The sequence below is a fragment of the Rhodamnia argentea genome, chromosome 4 (genome assembly GCF_020921035.1).
Source record: "Rhodamnia argentea isolate NSW1041297 chromosome 4, ASM2092103v1, whole genome shotgun sequence".
Classification (NCBI taxonomy): domain Eukaryota; kingdom Viridiplantae; phylum Streptophyta; class Magnoliopsida; order Myrtales; family Myrtaceae; genus Rhodamnia; species Rhodamnia argentea.
The window spans coordinates 29,213,171-29,238,924 of record NC_063153.1 but is presented as its reverse complement, the minus strand read 5'-3'; the positions used below and the strand labels follow the sequence as shown (position 1 = coordinate 29,238,924).

Genomic DNA, 25,754 nt, shown 5'->3' with positions numbered 1-25,754 from the left:
TACTACCCATATTGCTGGAAAACCGATTGGTTGCAAAGGAACCACCCATAACTAATCCTCCAAGGTTCCCCGGGTTTGATGAGACTCGGACTTGTGTGTACCGCATGGGAGAAAAGGGACATAATGTGGACAACTGTCTTGCTCTCAAGTATAAGATACAAGCTTTGATCGATGGTAAGGTCCTGGAGTTTGATAAGACTGAACCAAATGTGCAACGTAACCCTCTACTCGAACATCGCGAAGTGAACGCGATATTTGAGGGTGAAGAGGAGCAGACTCTAGAATTTATAATGGATGTACGTAAAATGCAAGACATCCAGGCGTTGGCCTCGCAATACCCGGAAGGAGAGAGTATTTCTCGGGAACAAAAGAAGGCATGCTTGGAAAAGCTAATCAATTTGGGCGTCATTAGAAGAATGGAAGACGTCACTTTTAAGGAAATTTATGTGACCGTAGATATGGCGTCAGAGGAGTTCATAATGAAAGCTACGAGGGGAGGTGTCTGGAAAATACCCTCGGGATACTTGATGAATATCCGAGATGGCCAGGAAATTGAAGAGATAGACGAGTATGAACTTAGCCTTGAAAAGGCCCGCCAAGGTGATAGAAGATTCATGCAGAAAGCTCTTGAGAGAGGCGAAATAATTGATAATCTCGGAGAAGATAGTGGCGGTTACAACTTTAAAGTCTTGTATTTGGCACCACCAAGCTTTTTCGTTGATCCTGGAGATATAGTTCCCGACGGTTAGGGTGGCATGGATGATCCCGAAAGCGACGAGTTCGTCGGAACAATTGATGAAGCTAAGAATCAAGCGGTTCCTCAATATGAATGAGGAAATCGGGAGATTGGTATGCGGCTTTCCAATTTGGAAACCCATATACGTCATTTGACGACTATGGTAGCGAAGCTATCTCGGTTGGGGGATAAGAATAACGCCATGGCGGTAGAAGAGAATATGAAAATTCTGGAGATAAGGTGGGCTATGGAAATACAAAATTGACAGATCATGTTGCTACAAGAGTAGAGTGGCGACGTATCAAGGAAGATGGATGAGCTAAAAGAGCTGATTGTGCCAATCACCCAAGCTAGAAATGTTCCGCCCCAAGGCGTGAACCCAAGAGTAACCTTCCGTATCAAGTACGACGGCACTGGTTGTCCTCTAGCACATATCGCATATTATCTCCGCCAAATGGTTGGCCACCACGAGGATGATGAAACCCTAATTCAGAATTTTAAGCACGGTTTGAAGGGTATTGCATTGGCTCGGTTCCAGTCCATCGACTTAAACCGTATCCCAAGTCGGGAAGATTTATCAGAGCACTTTATATGGCACTTTGAAGCTCGGGATCGAGGGTACTTCACCAAGGCCAATTTGTTGAACATCAGAAAAAGTGAAGATGAGAGTTTTGAGCTCTTTGCTAGGAGATGGAAGAAGCATGCTATGATGGTGCAACCGTCACTGTCAAAAAGGGAGATGCTGGAGTTCGTGCTCAAGTCACTTTCGGCAGAATATTTTGACCGCATGTATGCATACACGTATTCTTCATTCCAACATCCGGTGGAGATCGGCATGAGAATTGAAGGAATAATCCCGAGAGTTAGGAGGGAAAGGCAAAGGCGTCTGGATGAAGAAAATGCCACGCTAGTAAGGCCATGTCCAGAACATAATCCCGATGATATCCATGAAGATGAGATGATCGGAATGGTAGATACCCCGATCCGCTTTGTGATCGACTTGAATAAGGTGGATAACTGGGAAGCGTCCGCCTCGGAAAAACCGTCAACGTCAGAATTGCTTCAAGAGGAGGTCGGGCCGGTGAAGATTAAAATGCCGCTTGTGGAAGAATATAACCCGAAGGCGGTTCACTGGGATTATGGAACGGGCGAGATTGACGCCATAATAAGATCGGGAAGATGTTATCCACCAAGAGGGGCAGATTCTCAAAAGAAAGTCCCATCCGCAGAAGAAGTTGAAAAGTTGCAATCGGTCGTGAGAACTAGCGAATACGAAGTTGTAGACCAACTTCGAAAAATGCCGGCACAAATCTCTTTCTTGGATCTCTTCAAAAATTCTGAAAAGCATAAGAATGCTCTCCCGAAAGTATTGGATGAGGTGTATGTTCCGGAGACCATTAACGAAGTTCAGCTCGGAGACTTTATAGGTGCTATCCTTTTGAAAGACCAGATCTCCTTTTCGGATGAAGATTTTCCAAGGGAAGGATGTGTGCACAATAGAGCTCTCTATATCGCCGTAAAGTGCCATAGAAAGGAAGTGCCTCACGTCCTAATTGACAACGGTTCGACCTTTAATCTTTGTCCTCCGAGCACTTTGAGAAGCTTGGGGATAAACGAAGACCTCGTCAAGACATCTAAAGCTACCATCCGGTCATTTGACGGAGTCTCCAAGAATGTGGTGGGACAGATTGAACTGGACATTCCCATTGGATCGATAACCTTCTCCGTACCGTTCCAAGTTCTAGACATTCCTAGTGCCTTCACCTTGCTTCCGGGAAGACCGTGGATTCACTTATTCGGAGTGGTACCTTCCTCCCCGCATCAGAAGGTAAAGTTTGTGGTCGGGGGCAGGCTGATCACCATCCATGGCGAGACAGAGCATCGCGCTTCGTTAAAAGGAATGGTTCCATACATTGAACCCTCAAAAGAGGAAGGACTGAGTTATCATACTTTTGACATCGTACCTGTCATGCATGTATCGCGAGATACAAAAATAGCTACTCCGGAGCTATCAAAACCTATAACTATGGCAGGAAGAATGCTACTCTTAAATGGTTTTATTCCGAATGCCGAATTAGGGAAATACGGTCGGGGGATCCATAACCCTTTGAATCCGAGCTCTAATGACCATAAGGTAGCTCTGGGCTATAAAGAGACGATAGGGGGTAATACAGGTCGAAGCCGAAGTCGAAACAATTGTTATGGAGACCAAGGACGCCGTGGACACCGAAGTGGTCGCTTTATCGGCACCGATGCGTGGAAAGCTAGAGGAAAGATGTTTAAAAATCCCTTGTCCGAGGTGTTCTCCAAATGAGGCAAATGGCTGGAAGATGAGGATATTTCTGAAGATGCAGAACTGGACTTGTTCAACCCGTTCCTGGATAATCGGGTGAACGTGATCATTGAGTGGCTGGAAGATGATTTCCCCACACCGGAGTAAAAAGGCTCTTTCTAAACTTTACCTTTTAATGCATTTTGATTATTGCATTTGCTTTTAAAGCTTTTAGCTTTTTTAGCACCCTTTGGGTCTCATGCTGTGATCCAAGAAGTGCGATCTTGTATTACTTTTAGTTGCATCTATTAATGAAAATCATCTCAAGTTTTATTATAGACATGTGGAATAACGGATTGGTCCGATGATGACAATTGCTTATACTATGAAACTTGAGGCCCGATCCGCCATATGATCTTGAGTTTTAAAAATGGCTTTTTGAGAACAAGGATGTCCAAAAAATTGTGGACTAGTTCTCTTTCCTTTTTCTTCAAAAATCGAATTCGGAAAATGTTTTCATCATGCATTCTTTAATTTTATCATCTTTGAATACTAACCTTTCATGATGCATTTCAAGCATGTCATCCCACCCATGCATAACAGGTTAATATGTGACTCAGATCAGCTCGATGACTATGCATATGAAATCGATATAGAAGAGTCCGATGTGAGCGATATTAAGAGGGAATGGGTTTGTTTTGAAGAGTCTAAGCCTCCCATCTCCGAAGAACTCATCACTATTAACCTAGGGGACTCTACTTGCGTCAAAGAAGTGAAAGTGGGAGGACACTTATCCGTAGCAGATGTTTTAAGAATGATGGCGTTACTCAAGGAATATCAAGATATTTTCGCCTGGTCATATGCTGACATGCCGGGTTTAGACCGTGAAATAGTGGAGCATGGTCTACCCACCAATCCCGCTTGCACACCGGTTAATCAACCATCTAGAAGAATGAACCCCGAACCGGCAGTTAAGATCAAAGAAGAGGTGATGAAGCTCCTTAAAGTTGGATTTATCGAGGCTGTCCCATATGCTGATTGGGTCGCCAACATCGTACCGATTAAGAAGAAAGACTGAAGAATTAGAAAATGCGTGGATTATCGGGACTTGAACAAAGCCAGTCCAAAAGACGATTTTCCCCTACCGCACATTGATGTGCTCGTGGATAGTACCGCGGGCTTTGAATTATTCTCCTTTATGGATGGGTTCTCGGGATATAACCCAATCATGTTGAAAGAAGAAGACGAGATCAAGACCTCATTCACTACACAATGGGGGATCTTCTCTTATAAAGTCATGCCCTTTGGACCGAAAAACGCAGGGGCAACGTATCAAATGGCTATGGTAACCCTTTTTCATGACATGATACATAAGGAGATGGAAGTTTATGTGGATGATATGATCGCCAAGTCCAGACCTGGAGAAGATCATGTTTAGGTGCTGAGAAAATTATTTGATCGATTAAGGAAATACAAGCTCAAGCCGAATCTCGCGAAATGCGTATTTGGCGCTAGATCCGGAAAACCGCTTGGATTTGTTGTAAGCGATCGTGGAATCGAAATCGACCCCTCCAAGATCAAAGCCATATAGGAAATGGGGACTCCTTCCACTGTTAAAGAAGTGAGGGGTCTACTTGGAAGATTGAATTATATATCCAGATTCATATCGCAGCTGTCGAAAACGGTAAAACCCTTCTTCAAACTTTTAAAGAAAGGCGCGAAAGTGAAATGGGATTCAGAGTGTCGACAAGGGTTTAAGAAGATCAAGGAATACTTGGTACAACCCCCAGATCTGGTACCTTCTATCCCTAACGTTCCTTTAACTCTATATTTGAAAGTTCATGATGAGTCTTTGGGAGCTTTATTAGCTCAAACTAACCCCAAGGATTGAAAGGAATGGGCCATATATTATTTGAGCAAAAAGTTCACAACATCTGAAGCTAAATACTCGTCGGTGGAAAGGACTTGTGTAGCATTGGTTTGGGTCCTCCACGCATTGAGGCAGTATACATTGCACTATCATATCCAATTGGTCTCCGAAAATGACCCCATCAAGTACCTTTTGGAGAAACCAGCCTTATTAGGAAAATTGGCCAAATGGCAAGTCTTGCTTTCGAAATTTGACATTAAAACCTCTCCACAAAAATCAGTCAAAGGGAGAGCGATTGCTGATATGCTAGCCGAAAATCCTCCTAAGGACACCCCAAGGCAAAATGAAGGAGGTCAAATTCTGAATATAGCTGAAGACAAATGGACAATGTACTTTGATGGCGCAGTGAATCTCGCTAGATCGTGTACCAGGGCGCTTCTGATATCCCCTAAAGATCAACATTATCCAGTCTCGGCTAAGTTGGTATTCCCATGCACCAACAACATTTCTGAATATGAAGCCTGCATACTGGGATTACAATTGGCCATTTCATTAAAAGTAAAGAAGCTATTAGTATATGGAGATTCTATGCTCATCTTCTTGCAAACTCAAGGGGAGTGGAAGACGAAGGATCCCAAGCTTATCCCTTATCATAAATTCCTTGAAGAGTTGATTCAACATTTTGAGGAGATCACCTTCAAATATCTACCAAGGACTCAAAACCATTTTGCTGATGCTTTGGCCACATTATCAGCCATGTTACAAGTGCAAGATGGCCTTGAGATAAAGCCGTTAAGGATTGACATCCTTGATCAACCCGTATACTGCATGGTTATTGAAGAAGAACCCGATGAAGAACCATGGTATCATGACATCAAGAATTACCTGTTGAAGGGCGAGTTCCCACAAAATAGTCAACCGGAAGATAAGAAATACATTAGCAAGATGGCTTCAAAATTCTTCCTCGGTAGACGGATCCTATACAAGAGATCCTTTGACTCGGTCCTATTGAGGTGCGTAAACGCCAAAGAAGCAAATCTCATTATGAAGGAGATTCATGAAGGAGAATGTGAACCTCATATGAATGGCCATCTCTTCGCCAAGAAGATCATGAGACTCGGGTATTCTTGGATGACCATCGAGTCCGATTGCAACCAACATGTTAGATCTTGTTATCGGTGCCGGGTATACGACGACGGGATAAACGCGCCTCCAACCGAATTACATCAAATGTCAGAACCATGGCCATTCTCAATGTGGGGAATTGATATGATTGGCTCTATCAACCCAAAGGCCTCCAATAGACATCGTTTTATTCTGGTGGCTATTGACTACTTCACCAAGTGGATTGAAGCCAGTTCATATGCCAACGTCACCGCAAACAGTGTGGCTAAATTCATCAAGCATGATGTCATCTCAAGATACGGAGTTCCAAGAGCCATCATTACATACAATGGCTCTAATCTGAACAACAAGGTAGTCGATCACTTATTGGATCAATTTAAGATACGACACCTTAATTCTTCACTTTACCGCCCACAAATGAATGGAGCCGTGGAAGCGGCAAACAAAAGCATCAAGAAAATATTGACCAAAACTACCGAGAAATATCGAGACCGGCACAAAAGATTGCCATATGCTCTCATGGCCTATTGAACTTCGATTCGTACCTCAACCGGGGTAACTCCCTACTCTTTGGTATACGATATGGAAGCAGTCCTACCAAGAGAGGTGGAAATCCCCTCTTTAAGGGTCCTGTCTCAAGTCGAACTCTCGGAAGATGAGTGGAATCAGCAGAGACACGAGCAATTAAATCCGATTGATGAAAAGCGACTAAAGGCCATTTGCCATGGTCAAAGTTACCAGAAGAAAGTGGCTAGGGCTTTTAACAAGAAGGTCAAGCCTAGGAATTTCGAAGCAGGGATGCTAGTTGTGAGGAAAATGCTCCCAAATGCTCAACACCTAGGAGGCAAGTTCATGCCAAATTATGAAGGCCCCTACGTGATTCAGAAAGTCTTATCAAGGGGAGCTCTTATCTTTGTAAACATGACGGAGAAGGATTAGCAAGTCCAGTGAACGCAGATGCCATGAAGAGATACTATCCTTGAAATAAAATCAAGCATCAAAATGATTGATGAGCGGATCTGAGTCACATAAATTTTGCATTTGCATAACATTTGCATTCATACATGCATGCGTATGTTTGTATTTTGCAGGTGAATCTGGAGTCATGAAGAATCCTGCGGAGCAATTGATCAAACAAGGAAGTCATTTTGGTATTTTAAAATTTTGAACGTCTTTAACCGATCGACTCCTTTTGTTTTTTCAGGGAATAGAAGCCAACATTTGAAGAAGACAGGTTTGAGGTTCTCCTCTTTTATGAAGAATCCTCGTTTTCATACACCGTCGTGCTTGAAATTGAAAAAACTATGATTTGTAAAGCCACAAGGCCTTTTTAAGAAAAATTCCTTCCAAAATTTCACAAGCCAATTTTGAATACATCTTTTGAAGAAAATTTTTGAATCCTAATGAGAATACCCTAAGTCTCTACAAAAGGGTATGTTTTGAAAGCTTTTTAAGAAGATGATCCTTCAAATGAAAAGAGGCAAACATTATCCTCAAACACGTCCCCGATACACTTCGGTGATGAGTGAGAGTGACAGAGCGAAAAAGCTTAATTTTGAGACGTAGGGATCATTCGCAGCGATTACATGGATTGAAATGACGAAAGACATTTCCATTTCAAAATTATCCATACACATTCATATCCCTTGACAACCATTCCGAGCCAAAAAGGGAGAGATTTTCCGGATAAAACCCTGTCAAGAACCACCCCACACCGGGGCATATTTGGAGGTTTTTGGTTGGTTCCTTGGAGAAAAGATCAAGATAAGACTTTATTGTGCTAACCTGCATCAATCTTTTTGTGATAGCTTCAGGTGATTTCTAGTAGAAACTCGGAACACCTTCAAGTGAAGAAAAGCATTTCATTTCTATATCCCCAAACACTTTATCCTTTGATAAGCCAATTTGAGCCTTTAATATTCATTTCTAAACCCTTGTTGGTGATCACCTCCCTAAATTGGGGCAAAACAAAGGAACCACCAGCAATAAGTCAAAAAGCATAATTGGAAGAATTTTCAATCCTGGTATCCAAAAGAGCCACTCAATGCAAAAATGACAAGAAACAAAAGGGCTAGAAAAAGCAAAGTGTCCGGTAAAAGCAAGGCCAAAACCCATGAAAAAAAGAGCACCCCGAAAATGGGCAAATTTTGAAGAAAAATCATCAAGGTGAAAAGAGGAAGATCCTTGAAATCAAATGAGGAAAAGCATTCATGAAACTTCCTCAAAGCGGATGACTGCTGGTTAAAATATCAAGGTGATCACCCACGTTCACCCCACTTTTGAAAAAATGGCCTTTCTCAAAGAGCCCACCTAAACCAAGACACAACTTATTCCAAAAACTTTTCCGATCTAGAGGTGTATCAGGTTGATGCAAGAGATCACACAGGAAGCTACCGCTTAAAGAGGTAAGTACAATCTCGTCTTATCATGACCTCAAGGTTCTTGACTTGTAGACCCGGAGAAGCTATTTCTGACCAAGGTTCATTTTTTGGCCTCAAAGTGAATATCTTTTGATAAACCTTTGACCTAACCCGAATTACGGTCCCTTTTAAATGCCTTCTCCGATCAGTCAAACCGTATACATTTCGAATGATCCCGAAACCTCAAAGTTAGGTTTCCTGTAAGCGGATTCAAGTTTCAAGAAAAACCTTCCCAAAATGGTGAGAAGCCCTCTTGGATGAAGGAAAATCTTTTTGAAATTTTTTTAAAATAACCTTTTTGTAGAATACTCGGGATGTGTCATTCAAAATCCATCCCAAATGGAGGTCCGAACTTGTGTTTGGACGCATTTCCTTCACAATTATACTTTGAAATTTTGTCCGGAATTCTTAAGTTTCTCCCCAGAACTTAGAATTGTCACTCTTTTATCCGATATTCAAGGGTCTCAACCCATTGAATTACCCCGAAAGCTATTCTAATGATGTTTGATTGGACTTTCTACGGGTTCCCCGGTGACCCCAAATCCTCGGAAAAGTTACATTTTAAAGATTTGACTAACCCGGATTTTCTGCGGGTCTTCCGGCATCCCCAGGCCCTCAGATCCTCTCCTCTAAAAAATTTTGAAAATAGGGTTTGAGCTTCCGTAGGTACACTAGTAAACCTAGGTCCTAAGATGGCACCTTCTCCTTTGAAATTTGAAAAATAGGGTTTGAGCTTCTGCAAGTACCTTAGTAAACCTAGGTCCTCAGATGGCACCCTCCTCTTGTAACAGGTGAATCCCCGAGAGCGAACTCATTTTAATCGGTGAATCCCTTCCTAGAGGATAACCAACTTATTTTAATCAGCGAGTCCCTTCTTAGAGGATAGCCAACCCATTTTAATCAGCGAGTCCCTTCCTAGAGGATAGCCAACCCATTTTAATCGGTGAATCCCTTCCTAGAGGATAGCCAACCCATTTTAATCGGTGAATCCCTACCTAGAGGATAGCCAACTCATTTTAATCGGTGAATCCCTTCCTAGAGGATAGCTAACCCATTTTAATCGGTGAATCCCTTCCTAGAGGATAGCCTATCTCATTTTAATAGGTGAAACCTCTTTGTTACAAGGGTGAACCTTTCTTCCAAACGGTGAGTCCCTTCCTAGAGGATAACCGATCCGTATTTCAAATGGTGAATTCCTTCTTACAGGATAGCCAATTTCTTCCAGACGGTGAGTCCCTTCCTAGAGGATAACCGATCTGTATTTTAATGGTGAATCCCTTCCTAGAGGATAGCCAATCTCATTTTAATAGGCGAAACCCCTTTGTTACAAGGGTGAACCTTTCTTCCAGACAGTGAATCCCTTCCTAGATGATAACCGATCTGTATTTCAAATGGTGAATTCCTTCTTATAGGATAGCCAATTTCTTCCAGATGGTGAGTCCATTCCTAGAGGATAACCGATCTGTATTTTAACGGTGAATCCCTTCCTAGAGGATAGCCAATCTCATTTTAATAGGTGAAACTCCTTTGTTACAATGGTGAACCTTTCTTCCGGACGGTGAGTCCCTTCCTAGAGGATAACCGATCTGCATTTTAAATAGTGAATCCCTTCCTAGAAGATAGCCAATCTCTTTTTAATAGGTGAAACCCCTTTGTTACAAGGGTGAACCTTTCTTCCATACGGTGAGTCCCTTCCTAGAGGATAACTAATCTGCATTTTAAATGGTGAATCCCTTCCTAGAGGATAGCCAATCTCATTTTAATAGGTGAAACCCCTTTGTTACAAGGGTGAACCTTTCTTCCAGACATTGAGTCACTTTCTAGAGGATAATCGATCTGCTTTTTAAATGGTAAATCCCTTTCTAGAGGATATCCAATCTCATTTTAATAGGTAAAACCCTTTTGTTATAAGGGTGAACCTTTCTTCCAAACGGTGAGTTCCTTCCTAGAGGATAACCGATCTGCTTTTTAAATGGTGAATCCCTTCCTAGAGGATAGCTATTCTCATTTTAATAGGTGAAACCCCTTTATTATAAGGGTGAACCTTTCTTCCAAACGGTGAGTCCCTTCCTAGAGGATAACCGATCTGCATTTTAAATGGTAAATTCCATTTTATAGGATAGCCAATTTCTCCGGATGGTGAATCCCTTCCTAGAGGATAACCAATCTGCATTTTAATAGGTAAAATCCCTTTGTTACAAGGGTGAACCTTTCTTCCAAATCTTCAAACCACAACTCGACAGCAAACAGATGCTGACCATCACAAAATCTCGTGAACCATTCAAAGGTAATTCCATACAATCATTCTCTTAACCTCAGATCAACAAATCTCGGACCACAAACAGGTGAGCTACGGGTAAGTCTCTCTCTCTCTCTCTCTCTCTCTCTCTCTCTCTCTCTCTCTCTCTCTCTCTCTCTCTCTCTCCTCATTTCTCTTTCACATAAAATGAGCATGAGCCGAGACAATTCCTCCACAAAATCTTGAGCTTCAACGATGAAGGTAAGACAATTGAGATTTTTTCCCAGCAGAGTCGATTAAGGACACAGAGATCACCTTGTCTTTGAACGCGACCTCTAACCGAGATTACTTTCAAAGAGGAGTAGCTGTTGACACCAGATTTTTAATCAATTTTCTTTTAGTTTTATTTTCTAAAATTCCCAAAAATTCACAAAAAATCAAAAAATTGAAAAATCAAGATTGGAAGCCTTGGCCAAGCACAAGGAACCAATTTTGAACAAAAAATAATTTTTTGTATTTTTCACATTTTTTAATATTTTAGGAAAATTGAAAAATATTAGAAAATTCATAAAAAAAAATACTTTTCGAGGTCACAAAAATATAGAAAAATACCCAATATTTTTATTTTAATTCCTTTTTCATATTGGCCTCAAAAAAAATAAAAAATCGAGTTCAATTTTAGGTGTTTCTTCACAATGCCTAGAGTTGAATTTGCATAAAAAAAATACAAATTGAGTCTTTTTATTTGCAATTTTTGCACATTTAGAGTTTAGACATTTAATTGCAGTTCTCTCAAGTTTCAATTTGATCAATTGCACCCTCAATTGCGTGAATTGCACAAATTGCACAAGAATTCCCAAAAGTTTTGCAATTTAGTCCCTCTACTTGCCAATTTTTTAAATTACTTTTAATTGAGGGACTTTTAGGGTAAAATTGGACCGTCCCCAAAGGTTTTTACACATTCTAAATCGATTGGCATGGGTTGCATGATCCAATTTGATCAATTTCGCAGTCAATTGGAGTTTTCCCCAATTTGGGAATTTAGAAAAATTTGAGGCTTTTATAGAAATTGATGAAAAATTTTGGACAAAATCACATTTCTAGATGATATTCAGGCCTCTAAATGCAATTTTGAGGTTTAATTGTAAAAATTCCCAACCAATTTTGATTAATTTTGAAAATTTTGCAAAATTCAAAGTCCGAACCGGTTCGGACCGGTCCGACCGGCAGTTAAACCGGTCCAGAACAATGCATCTTCTTCCTCGTAACACTCGCGCGATGAACAAGTCTTGGTTGGATTTTGATGATCAAATTGATAGGCTAATGAACCCTAATTGATCCGATTATGGTGGGGGTTTTGTTCCTCAAGATGAAAGGAATCGATTGCCACCGGCGGCACGATCAATGGTCGCCGGGGGAGCTCCGGTGAGCCGGTCAAAGTCGCAGCGGCGCAAAAAGTCAACATTCTGCAAAATGCACAAATTCAAGCACAATTCACGACTAACGGAGAACCAAACGGAGTGTATCTTCATGTCCGTTGCCGTCCGACCTCGGGCGACCAAAAATCACGTGGGCAGCACGTGTGGATCATCACCGACTCAAGCTCACCCGATGCACCAAATTTCGAAATGCAAGTATAAAAGGGCGAGGAAGATTCCCGAGCGAGAGGGGCTCATTCGTGTTCATTCACTACTAGAATAGAGAGAGGGATAAAGAGAGAGGCTCTCGCGAGCACCGTTGCCGTGTTGCCGGAGCTCAAACCGTGAGCCACTCGTCCGATCATCTCGGGCAATCTCGAGCTACCAAACCACTTCCAGAAGCTCCCTGGTGCCTTGAAGAAGCGATCGCACCGTCTGGATCAGCTTGCAACATCCAAAACTAGTGAGTTGAACTTCGATTCTCCTAACTGTGCGATCATGGTACATCAACTTCACGAGCATGTTTCTTTCAATTAGTTTGTGCCTTTTGTTCCTAGAGTACTTCTGATCATGTTCGCATATCATTTTTGCATCAATTTTTCCTAAACACCATGAGTTGAACCTATCGCTTGTCTCGGTCCGGCCGAAACTAGCCCGGCGTATCCAGCCATTGTGAACTTGATCCGAGTTCGAGGTAAGCATTCTAGACCTCCCGTGATGCTATTGTGTGAAGGAATTGACCTATTGTTCTTTGTGTTGCTCGATTGAACTTCGCGATGTTGATACTGTGTAAGCTTGATTAGTCGTGATTTCGTGGATGAAATTGTTTGATTTTCGAGTATGTTGATCCGAGGGATGAGTCGAGTCGATCGGCGGTGGTTTCGCGTCAATCCGGCGAGATCCGACCGTTAGATCTCGCTGGAATAATTCTGGCCATCCATTAGGCGTCGTTGAGAGAAAGAAGACGAAGGTGACGTGGTAGTCAACGAGTCAAAGGAGCTTAGGTGTCGTGTGGTGATAGGTCCAACTCGTCGTTGACTCGACTCGGCCGTTGGCGCGGGCGAGCCGAGTCAGATTTCATCCGACGGCCCTAATAAATAGTTGAGTTTGATTCTGGGCTGTCGGATCTATATTTTTATATTTTTGGATATTTGGGTTATTAGATAGAAAATACAATAAATACAAAACGGTGGCATTTTATATAAGTGGAGCGGCGTCGTTTTGGCATGAGAAGGAATGGATGGCTCAGATCGAATCTAGGATGAATCGTGACCGTTCAAAGGTTTATTAGATGCGGCTCGTTTTTGTGCTTAGGGAAGATACGTCGTCGTTCTAACCGAAGAAGAGATGAACGGCTTAGATCGAGCCTCAAGATCTAATCGTGACCGTTCGGGGTTTAAACGACACGGTGTCGTTTTGGGTAAGAAGGATCGACGATCCAGTTTAGATTCGAATTTTAATCGCGACCGTCCATTTAATACTAAATACGGCGTCATTTTGTTTAGTAAAGGCTTAACGGCTGAGATCAAATCTAGAACCGATCTCAACTGTCCATTCCATTTTTGATATATTCGGAAATTCGGAATTTAGTTAGAAAATAAAAAATAATAATAATAAATAGCAAACGGTGCCGTTTTGACGTCGAGCGACTTGCGAGCGGTGCGGGCTAGGTTCACCGGTCATTGACCGGTTTGACCCGGTCCGGAAAAAATATATAAAAAATATATAAAATATATATAAAATATATATAAAAATTTCCAAAAAATCCAAAAATTCATAGAAAATTCACAAAAATTCCCAGATTTTCCCAAAAAAATTTTAAAAATTTCTAGATCGATTCGGGACTCTTATAGTCTGGATCGAGAATTTTTGAGATTTCGAGGGTCGATTCACATCGATCCGGAAAATTCCCAACCTTTTTTGAAAATAAATAAAAAATCCAAAAAATAGAGAAAATTAGAAAAATTCTGAAAAATAAAAAAAAATGGGAAATTGGCACATTCAACTGGCCCGACCCCGATTTTGTAATTTTCGGGTCCCGAACCCCCATAAATGACCATTCTACCATTTTGGGCTTTCCGCCCCAAATTTTCCCGAACTACCCCGGAACCTAAACTTGACATTTATGTGGACCGATAGAGTCATATTAGATGCATATACATGATTGATTGATTTGATTCTGATTACTTTGATTGCGCATTAAATTTCATGATTGTGACTGTTAGGGTAGAAAATTCCTATCTGCATGATACCTTAGATCGTTAGGGCTTACCTCACCCGAAATTTCATCTGCATGAATTCTTAGGTTAGAAAATCACTCAATATTGGTAACCGAAATGGCGTCGATGAAAATCTCGGCGTAACCAAGTCCCCGGACCCAAATCTCCGGTTTTCGTAGAACTGAACGGTTTCTCCCGACCACTCGGTAGGGTTTTCCGATCATACCCTCCAATAAATTGATCGGTGGCGAATCCAAAATGTATGTACACTATGCACATGCTACCCGACCACACTAAGGTTGATTTCGATAAAATTTTCTTCACATCGCGATTCGAGTAATGGGTCTTGGGAGAGGCCCGCAATCCTAAAGATCCCGCCGACAACCGGGGTCTACAAAGGATCGGCTCATTAACCCTCGCTCCGGACGAAAAGAAGGGTCGCGACACCATGCAAATATTTGTTTTTTAAAGAGAAAGTTCATGCCTAAGTCCACTAAGAGGTTTAATTCACTTTCCCACTGGATGCCAAGTCATTGCAATCTTCCCAGAGGTGAACCACCAAGAAAAGCCTAATTAATTATCAACCAAATACTTAGCACGGACTATCTCAAACCTATACCAATCACAAGTTTGGGGTATTAATTTAATCAATTAAACATACAATTTAATTCAATTCAATTAGGAGTTTCCACTACTCTATTCATGATCAATTAGAAACCCAAGTAAAATGTGTCAGAATGTTTTACTTCTGCGAATTAGAGATTCATACGTACGGGGTTTTGGTTATGCTAGATAAATCCGATGTCCTTTGAGTACATTTTCTCTTTATTTCAAAAATGTTTTGCAAGCATTTTAATATTTTCTCTTTATTTCAAAAATTTGTTGCAAGCATCTTTGTCAATTTTAATCTTAAGCCACGTATATGCGATGGTTATCTACGCAATCAAGAATTTAACACTCAATAATTCAAAGTGTATAAATAAATTCTCAAAGAGATACAAAAAGCCTTGATGTGCTAAGCAAGTCACATAGAGTCTTAGAGCTTAGGTCCTTTTTTGCCATTTTACTTGGTTGGTAACCTTGGTGGCCTTCTCTCTCACGAAGCCATTCTCTCCCTTCTACTCTCTCTTTCTTTATTATTTCACTATTTAATTGTAACTCCGTATATTTAAGAAAAGATATTCACTTTAACATAATAAAATCAAAGAGATCAGAGACAAAGTTATATATTGAAATTATTGTATACAAATGGCCACATAATAAAAAAGCCATATTGTCGGAAAAATAACGACCAATATTCAGCAAAGTCTAAATTAAGTAGGAGATTTGGCTCTAATCAATAGAAAAGGAAATAATAATTGTTTTTTCCTTTCAAATAGGTATTCATGTTTATCCCTAGAGACTGTTCTATCTTACTTAAACCTAATGAAATCCCCCAAGGTGATATGATGATTCGGAAGTTTCTCATTGTGGACCGGCTTCCAAGGTTCTCTCCTTGGTTGGTCGAACCACGTTAAATCACGTTCTCCTTCTTCGTGTGTGTGTGTGATTACAAAGAAATCATTATATCAAAGCGAGAGGTCCTGAGTTCAAATCTTTCTAATCCCCTATTTGCCTCCCCAATGAAATATTTCTAGGCTTCATACTAGAGAAAAAAGACCAGACTAAGCGCGAGAGAGAGTGTTAGAGTAATTAAATATAAATCACGCACATATCAAATATATAAACATTCATGTTCAAAATAATTGCTCAAAATTTCAATTGTTTACACGCATGTAAATTTTCTCAAGATCAATTTTATACTATCATAATGACACAAACACATCATACAAAAGACTGGAACCCAATTGGATGCTAAAACAAGAAATTTAATCGTCAATAACAGATTATTTTTGTTAACGTTCCTGTTTGCCAATGGAATCTTCAGCGAGATTGACTTCTCTGAAGCCGGGAGAAAAAGCGTAGAGAAGTAGGAGGTAACACAAGTGAGGAATTAAGGAATAGAATACTCGCCACCAGTGGGAATCCACCCAAAGGATAAGAGTAGAAACAAGAACTCCTTGTTAACAAGCCAAAGGCTCAGATAAATTTATCATTCAACAAGTCTACTGTTCTCATTCATCGAAATGCCCTTATATAGGCGAGCATGGAACAACCCTCCAAGCTTGAGTAAATGAGGCTCTTAGGAAATATTGAAAGACACTTGGAAAATAGAAAATACAATTAAAGTCTAGGAACTACAACTTGATTCTTAGGAAAGACATGACACAATTTAATAGGACTTGGAAATCTAAAGATTACTCAACTACTCTTGAAAAGATAAAATTATTAATGCCCTTCGACTCCTTCAAGGATTGCTCCGGCATCAGACACTTCTGCTGCGTGAAAACTCGTCCCCGAGTTTCCCTTGTTGTCTTCTTCATGGTAAGGAGAAAGATCGACAACATTGAATGTTGCGAAAACAGCATACTCACCGGGGAGTTCGATCTTGTATGCGTTGTCACCGATCCTTTGTAGAACTTTAAAAGGTCCATCAGCTCTAGGCTTTAATTTTCCATGACGACCTCGAGGAAATCGTTCCTTCCGAAGATGAAGCCAAACCAAATCTCCTTCTTTGAAAGCCGCATGCCGTCAATGCTTGTTCGCTCTTTTTTGATACTTGGCATTGTGCTTCATAATTCTTTCTCGAACATGGGAATGGAGCCCTTTTAAATAATCAGCATGTGCTTCAACATCTCCGCTAAAATGATGAGTGATGGGAAGTGGAGCTAAGTCCAATGGACTAATAGGATTTTTCCCATACACAATTTCAAAATGACTCATTCCGGTTGTTTGGCTAGAAGAACGGTTGTAAGCAAATTCAGCTTGAGCCAAAATGAGAACCCATTGTTGAAGATTACTTCCAATTAAGCTCCTCAATAAATTTCCCAAACTTCGATTAACAGCTTCAGTTTGCCCATCGGTTTGAGGATGATGAGAAGAACTAAATTGAAGAGTTGTGCCGAGCTTTTTCCAAAGTGTACGCCAAAAATGATCGACGAATTTGGAATCCCGATCGGAAGTCATTGTCTTTGGAATGCCATGAAGTATCACAATCTCTTGGAAATAGAGATTCGCCACATGAGTCGCATCCAATGTCTTGCTACATGGCACAAAATGCGCCATTTTGGAGAATCGATCAACGACCACCATGATTGAATCTTTACCCTTTTGCATTCGAGGTAAGCCAACCACAAAATGAAGACTCACATCTTCCCAAGGAGCCATTGGTACTGGCAATGGAGTGTACAAACCAGTGTTTTGAGCATGACTTTTGGCAATATGACAAGTTCGACAACGATCCACATGCCGCATGACGTCTTTCTCCATTCAAGGCCAATAAAAATTTTCTTTGACAAGAGAGTACGTCTTGTCTCTTCCGAAATGACCCGCTAAGCCTCCTCCATGAGCTTCTTTGATAATGGCTTCTCTCAAAGAACCTCTAGGTATGCATAGACAATTATTCTTGAAAAGAAATCCATCTTGTAGAAAGAATTGCTGAATTAGACCTTTGGAACAATCTTCCCAAATCTTACCGAAATCTGGATCATCTTCATAAAGCTCCTTGATCACATCGAAGCCTATAACGTTCACTTTCATAGTGGAAAGCAATGAATGTCGACGGCTTAATGCCTCCGCAACGCGATTAAGAACTCCAGCTTTATGTTTGATGAGAAAAGTGAAAGCTTGAAGAAACTCAACCCACTTGGCATGTCGAGTGTTGAGTTTATGTTGAGTATTTACATACCTCAAGGCTTCGTGATCCGAATAAAGAACAAACTCTTTGAACAACAGGTAATGTTGCCAATGATCCAAAGCCCGAACAATAGCATAAAATTCCTTATCATAAGTAGAGTAATTCTTATGGGAATTATTCAGCTTTTCACTAAAGAACGCAAGTGGTTTTCCTTCCCGGCTAAGAACCGCGCCAATTCCAACATTAGAGGCATCACAGTCAACTTCAAAGACTTTATTAAAATCTGGAAGTGCAAGAATGGGAGCCTCGGTTACCTTCCTTTTAAGGAGTTCAAAGCTATGTTGTGCCTCTTTCGTCCACTTGAAATTTCCTCCCTTCAAGCATTCTGTAATAGGAGCAATGATGGTGCTGAAATGCTTGATGAATCGACGGTAAAAAGAAGCCAAGCCATGGAAACTCCCGACATCATGAATCGATGATGGCACCGGCCAACTCAAGATCGCCTCCACCTTGCTGGGTTCCATCTTGATGCCTTCTTCAGAAATGACATAGCCCAAGAAGATAAGGCTATCGGTAAAGAAATGTCACTTCTTCAAGTTTGCATATAATTTTTGCTCCCGTAGAACCTAAAAAACTTGTCGAAGATGCTCCAAGTGTTGTTGTTTTGTCGAACTATAGACAAGAATGTCATCGAAGCAAAAAACAACAAAGCTGCCAATAAATGATTTGAAAATATGATTCATGAGGCGCATAAAAGTACTAGGAGCATTAGCAAGGCCAAAAGACATGACCATCCACTCATAGAGGCCATCTCTGGTTTTGAAAGCGGTTTTCCATTCGTCTCCAGCTCTCATCCGGATTTGATGATATCCACTCCGAAGATTAATTTTGGAGAAAATAGTAGCACCATAGAGTTGATCGAGAAGTTCATCGAGCCGAGGAATAGGAAAGCGATACTTGATAGTAATTTTGTTTACTACTCTACTATCAATACACATACGCCAGGAACCATCCTTTTTCGGTACAAGAAGGGCAGGGATAGTACAGGGACTCATACTTTCCATTACCATACCTTTAGCCATAAGCTCATCGACTTGCCGTTGTAGCTCTTCATGCTCTTTTGGACTCATTCGATAAGCTGCTTTGTTAGGAATAACAGCTCCCGAAACGAAATCAATACAATGCTGGATATCTCTAATGGGTGGAAGACCAGGTGGAATTTCTTCCGGAACAACATCCAAAAATTCACGGAGTACAGGTGTTACCCGAGCAGGAACATCGTGACGTTCTTCATTCTCCTCTAACACCACAAGAGCATATGCCTCCATCGAATCCTCCAAAGCTTTATCGACTTCAGATTTAGAGATCAAGTTATTTCCTTCCCTAATAGATGGTTTAGGAATACTCTCCATTTTGGAAGGACCCAAGATGATCTTTACTCCATCTTTCTCGAAAGCATAAGTATTTTTGTACCCATCATGCTTTGTTTTTCTATCGAATTGCCAAGGCCTCCCAAGAAGCAAATGGCAAGCATCCATAGGGACAACGTCACACCACACTTCATCGAAATATTTCTTTCCAATGGAGAAATCAACGAGACATCGTTTATCGACTCATACCTCGTTTCCCTTGCGAAGCCAAGAGAGCTTGTATGGTTGTGGGTGCTTCTCCGTTTTAAGGAGCAATTTGTCCACCATCGTTATTACCACAACATTTTCACAGCTTCCTCCATCGATGATAACATCGCACACCTTTCCATGAGAGGTACATCGAGTGTGAAAAATATTGTTCCGAAGCCACATACCATCTCCGTCGGGAATAGCATTCAAGATTCGACGAAGGATTAAAGACTCTCCTTGGTCGCCGTAGATGACCCCATCTCCCTCCTCTGGTTCTTCATCGAAACTAGGGGAGTCTTCGTGATTGTCTTCTTCAAGTTCTTCCTCCACTAGAGAGACAATCTTACGATTTGGACAATCAGAAGCAATATGTCCAAACCCTTGACATTTGAAACATTTGACAGAATTGGAGCGATTGGAACTCGATGCTCCACTATTCTTCGACATAAGTTTCACGGTGATAGCTTTTGATTTAGGAAGAGAAGAACTCTCCCCTTTGGAATAGTTTTCTTTGTTTCAATATAGCTAACTCGCACGAGCCTCTTTAAGTTGTTGTTCAACCTTAAGAGCAAGTTGACAAACATCATTATAAGTCTAATAAGGTTGAAGTTGGACAACTTTACTGATCTCATATCGAAGTTCGCCAAGGCACCGAGCAACGGTTTGCTCCTCCGCCTCGGAAACATCACAGAGCATCATAACACAATCGAATTCCGCAGTATATTCCTCCACGGACAGCTCCTTTTGCTTCAAATTGTGGAATTGGAGGAAAGTATTCTCGCGATAGTTCAACGGTAAGAACTTCTTCTTCAATTCTTTTTGCATCTTTTCCCATGTGACGATACGACTTTTTCCATCACGAGATCTTTGTTTCTTCAAATGCTCCCATCAAATAGACGCGTGCTTTTTAAGCTTAATGGAGACGAGCTTTACCTTTCGATCATTCGGTGTGTCTTGATAGTCGAAAATCCTATCGACTGTGTGTAGCCAATCTATGAATTCTTCGGGTTGAAGCTTCCCTTCGAATTCGGGAATATCAATCTTCACATATAAATCACGATGAAATCCATGAGGATTTTGATGCTGACGTCGAGGAAGCCTCTCCTCACTAGAAGCATCACTTCAAGGGCTAGCAAAGGCATTGACATCTTCTTTGTCATAGGAAATACCATCTGAATCGTAACGCGCATCATCACATCCCGCATGTTCGAAGCGTTGCAAACGCTCCCGCAATTGCTGCACTTGTCTCCTTAAATCATCCACCTCCACGTCTCGTAGGTCTCTCTGTCGAGCTGTCGGGGAATCAACATTTGGTCCACGTCGAAGACAACCGGCCATTGAACCCGATGCTCTGATACCAACTTGACGCCGGGAGAAAAAGCGTAGAGAAGTAGGAGGTAACACAAGTGAGGAATTAAGGAATAGAATACTCGCCACCAGTGGGAATCCACCCAAAGGATAAGAGTAGAAACAAGAACTCCTTGTTAACAAGCCAAAAGCTCAGATAAATTTATCATTCAACAAGTCTATTGTTCTCATTCATTGAAATGCCATTATATAGGCAAGCATGGAACAACCCTCCAAGCTTGAGTAAATGAGGCTCTTAGGAAATATTGAAAGACACTTGGAAAATAGAAAATACAATTAAAGTCTAGGAACTACAACTTGACTCTTAGGAAAGGCGCGACACAATTTAATAGGACTTGGAAATCTAAAGATTACTCAACTACTCTTGAAAAGATAAAATTATTAATGCCCTTCGACGCCTTCAAGGATTGCTCCAGCATCATTCTCCAACTTGCTATTTCCTCGTGTTCACTTTATTGGATGCCACCTACCTATCAATCAACGTGATCAAGATAGCAGGATTGGAAAATATATAAAAGTAAAGTAAAAACTACGAATTGTAAAATTGTGCAAACTTCAGATTTTATATTCATTATATTCGGCTTGTTGAAATGTGTAAGCTTAAAATAAAGAAAAAAGAAATGGAAAAACGAAAATACATGCGATCAACCTTAATCTATACTTTTGACTATGCTTGGTCATGTAAAACTTCATTTAGATAAAGAAGTACAAAGAGAAAAGAAATCTAAATACATATGTCTTTTTTCGTCTTCTTAAAAGTTTATGATTACTCATAGTTTAAATCTTTCAATCATCGATTATGGTCATTAGCTCCTCCAGCAAGGAAAATCTCTCATCTTTCTTGGCCACTTAAAACCTACTATATAATAAATATTTAACATAATCGAAACGATATGACAGTCATTGAGCTCGTAAAATCAATTATCGGCATTATCAATTATTGATTTTACAATACTTCATTAGCAAACTAAGTTTTTTTCCGCCAATTGAATGTAATCGGTCCAATTTGTTACCAAATCAAAATTGTTCACAAAGTGGAAAAATGGCTATTATTACAATAAAGAATGAAGACCATTGATATAGAACGTAACCGAAATAACGGTAAGAGAAGCTAATACGTGCTTATAATGTCGCATGGGTTTATATTGTATCAATGGCAGTCCTCACAAGAGAAGAGAATGAGGGGGGAGATATTGTCATCCTGTACCAAGTTCAACTATTCGATGATTAAAGTTTAGTATCGGGGTTGTTAAGGCATTTACCTCTCTTAATTTACATTGATAAGCTTGATGTCTATGGCTCTCTCGGGGCACCCTCGGTCTACACGGCTAGAAGTCCTGGTTCAGCAGATGGCATGCCTTGCTCATCAGCCAAAACGCCTTCGTTTTGACCGGAATCATTCGACGGACTCGGATGGAAATGAGTGTTTTCTAGAGTTTCAACAGCTGCAATCTCATCGCTACCATCATCCTCACTTCCATCTCTGAATCCGCCCTTCCTAAAAGTATGGGAATCGAGGTCTCTTTGGTAAAATCTTCTTCCTAATTCAACGATCTTCTCCCGCGATGAACCTGAAGAACTTGTTACTTCATGCCGCTTTCTTTTGACGAACATGACCATGAAGATGAAGAGAGCAGAAACTGCAAGAGCTCCAGCAATCAAGAATAGGCCCCGAAACCTGCCAAGACCCAAGCTGTTGGAAGAAACCGAGGAGTTTGAATCCCGGCGGTTGGTTTTCGATGTAAGCCATGCCTTTTCAATTTCCGTCATTTCAGGCCCTTGAGTCACGTTGAGGATGGCTCGTGAAATATCCGGTACCGGGACGGACCCTGCGGGGAAAACCCGTAGACCAAAAGAAGCAGAACATGAGATTTTTCAATCAAAGTAAAACCTAATAATTGAAAATTTTGAGGGTTCTCTCTTTTAGCTAAAAGTGAGGGATCGAGGATCAGACGAAGCCCATTCCCGCAGTTTTAAATGCTGGAATCATGGTATATTTGTTGCAATATTGTGCAAGAATAAGTTTTATGTAGGGAACTTGATGGAATGCTGCTGCGATCCCACCCTTTGCACTTCCTTTGGAAAGAAGCGCATCGCATTCTTCAGGAGACCGATAAGATATAAGCCTCGAATCATCGAACTTCATTTGCTTTAGCATTTCATAAACGAATGAGCCATGCTCATAACCCACATTTTCTCCACTCTTTAGGAGCTGATCCACATCGATCACGGTTGGTTGAAGATTTTGCACCACCAAAAGAGAGCTCAAGCTCGCCGTATAACTTTGTGTTAGTATAAGTACCACAAAAACCCACACGATCACAACAAATCTTGCTAGGTTGCTAAGTACTCTCTCCCCTGCAATAAAATTAGGGGTAACCACATAAATTCTCCTACAACCATGTGCAAATTGTAATGTTCGACTTATCTATTAAAGTGAAGGGTGATTACTTTGTGTGAAGACCAGGGTTGAAAAGGAGAACCAGAAGCTCGTGCCAACTTGACGTGTGGCTGGACCCCTGAAATCTTCGTTAATCCGATGTTCCGGAATCCACACGACCAATGCTATGAACGCAAAGAAGCATCCAGTTGCTAGCCAAAGGTCCCAAGTGAGTGGCTTCAAGAAAACCCAAGCATTCTTGCTCTTGTCGTTCTTGTATGGCACGAGCATTGCACCACCCGATTCGGTGTATGGTAAGGTGGAATCCACGTACGATGATCTGTTTGCTATGATTATCGTATCACCCACCACTACATCATAGTTCTGCTCCAACAAAAGAAAGGTAGATGTTTTTTTTGTCAACCACATGATAGCATAGTAATTGTCAACATGTAATCCAATGATATCAATAACTTGCAATGAGCTCACCTGGTAAAATACTTGATCAATCATGTCATTGTAACAACCAGCGCTACTTCCATTAGGCAAGGCAAATGGAATAAGGTCGTAAGCCACAGCATAAGGCAACTTTTCTATGACGGCTTGAAAGATGTCAATACAAGAACCAGTGACTTGGGATGTGTTCGTGCTAGGATCTCGAGTCACCTTCACGAATTCATCAAAACCAACCTTCACGGGAACTAAGATCTTCAACCTCTTTCCATTTGTGGGAATCTCCCAACCCTTAGGAATAGAGGTCGAATCTCCTGGCCATATTATTGATTGGAGATTACTCTTTGAAGTGGAATATTTGCTTATGTTGAAGGAATTCCAATCTCTTAGGAGCCCACTTTCTAGCGTCCAAAACCCGATCCCTCTTGCTGCATTTCCGTTGATATTAACAATCTGGAACGCCGACGACTCTAGCTGCCCATCAACTAAGCTAAAATTTCCAGCAAGGCCCATGAATGTTGTATTGGCTAGTCCTTGAAGAAGTTTCTGGCCATTTTGAGAGACCCCAATAGTGTCAAGATCGGTTGCATTTGTGGAGGCCTTCAACATCCGGAAGGTAAAATTCGCCGCACCCATTTCCTCAACAACCATTGCCAATGCCCGAACAGCGTCATAAGCCCAATATCCAAAAATGTTCAATGTAGGATTAAGGATGGAGGGATTGTCTTGTTGGAATTTCATCTTCCATCGGACCATGAAGTTGTCCAGGTATGGCGTGTCCGGAATATAAGTCCCGATGCCCAATACTCCTTGCATTGAACTAGCGACAACGGATGAATCCATAGAACTCAATAGGTCGGTGATTCCGGTAGTCAAGATCCACACATAACCTTCGGTCATCATTCCCACCTCCTTTGCTTTGGCAAATAGCTGAGAACCGAGGGTAGGTAACATGTGCACAATGAACACCCTCATTTGCATTGTCATTAACTTGTAGAGTTCCAGCAGGATTTGATCGTCCGTGGCCGAAGGATGAATAAGGCTCCCGTAGGGCACTCGTGTGTCGACTTCTTCCAAAGCATCGATAAGAGAAGGTATGATGCCTTCTCCGAACTCGTTGTCCACATATATGAGGACCGCTTCTTTCCAGCCAAAAGCTTCTACGATCGCGCTTATGGCATTCACTTGGGCTGAGTCATTCTGCGCGGCACGAATGAAGTACGTGCTCCGAATCCAACCGAGGGAAGGACTAGTAGCAGAAAAAGAGATGATGGGCACGTGAGATATGTTGCCGAGGTGAATGATGAAGTCTACTTGCATTGAACCTTCGGGGCCTATTATGGCTTGGACTTGCTTGTTCTTTATCAAATCAAGTGCTGCATCGGAGAACCAGAAACGATGGTGAAACAATAAAAGTACGTCAGGCAATGGAAATACCTATTGGGAAAGGCATATCAGAAGTCAATTGAAATAGGCAGCCGACCGACACGTGACCGACAGGCAATGTTTAAGAAGAAGGCAAGATCGGCACTTGAAGTTGGAAATAAGTAATTTTTTTTATCTTTTTCATTTTTTTTCCTTCGTCCTTTCTTCTTCTCGCTGGCACCCAAAGCCGACCTTGCTAGCCTCAAGCGAGCCATTGGAAAGGCCACAAGGCTCGAGCTCGCCATCGAAAATCAAACCAAATCTGGCCGGCCAAGTGAGACTTGGCCTTGCCGACTCTTAGCTTAGCCTCTCCTCACCGGATCCGGCTAGGCGAGGAGAGGCTAAGCACAATAGCAAGGCCGGGCCTTGCCTCACCGGCCTTGGGCTAGTCAAAGCCTTGCCTGTGACCAGCGAGAGAAGAAAGAAAAGAAAAAAAAATAAAAATTATTAAGCAAGCTCGATTTTTTTAAATAG

General features: G+C 41.3%; 1 protein-coding gene across 1 annotated transcript in view; it reads right to left on the bottom strand.

Annotated features, from left to right (window-relative positions):
* LOC115729093 (glutamate receptor 2.1-like) overlaps window positions 1–25,754 on the bottom strand; it is a 380,267-nt gene that overhangs the window by 353,027 nt on the left and 1,486 nt on the right. Inside the window, exon 2 of the mRNA XM_048277181.1 lies at window positions 23,892–25,231. Coding sequence (XP_048133138.1) covers window positions 23,892–25,231 — 1,340 coding nt within the window. The remainder of the gene's footprint in view (window positions 1–23,891; window positions 25,232–25,754) is intronic.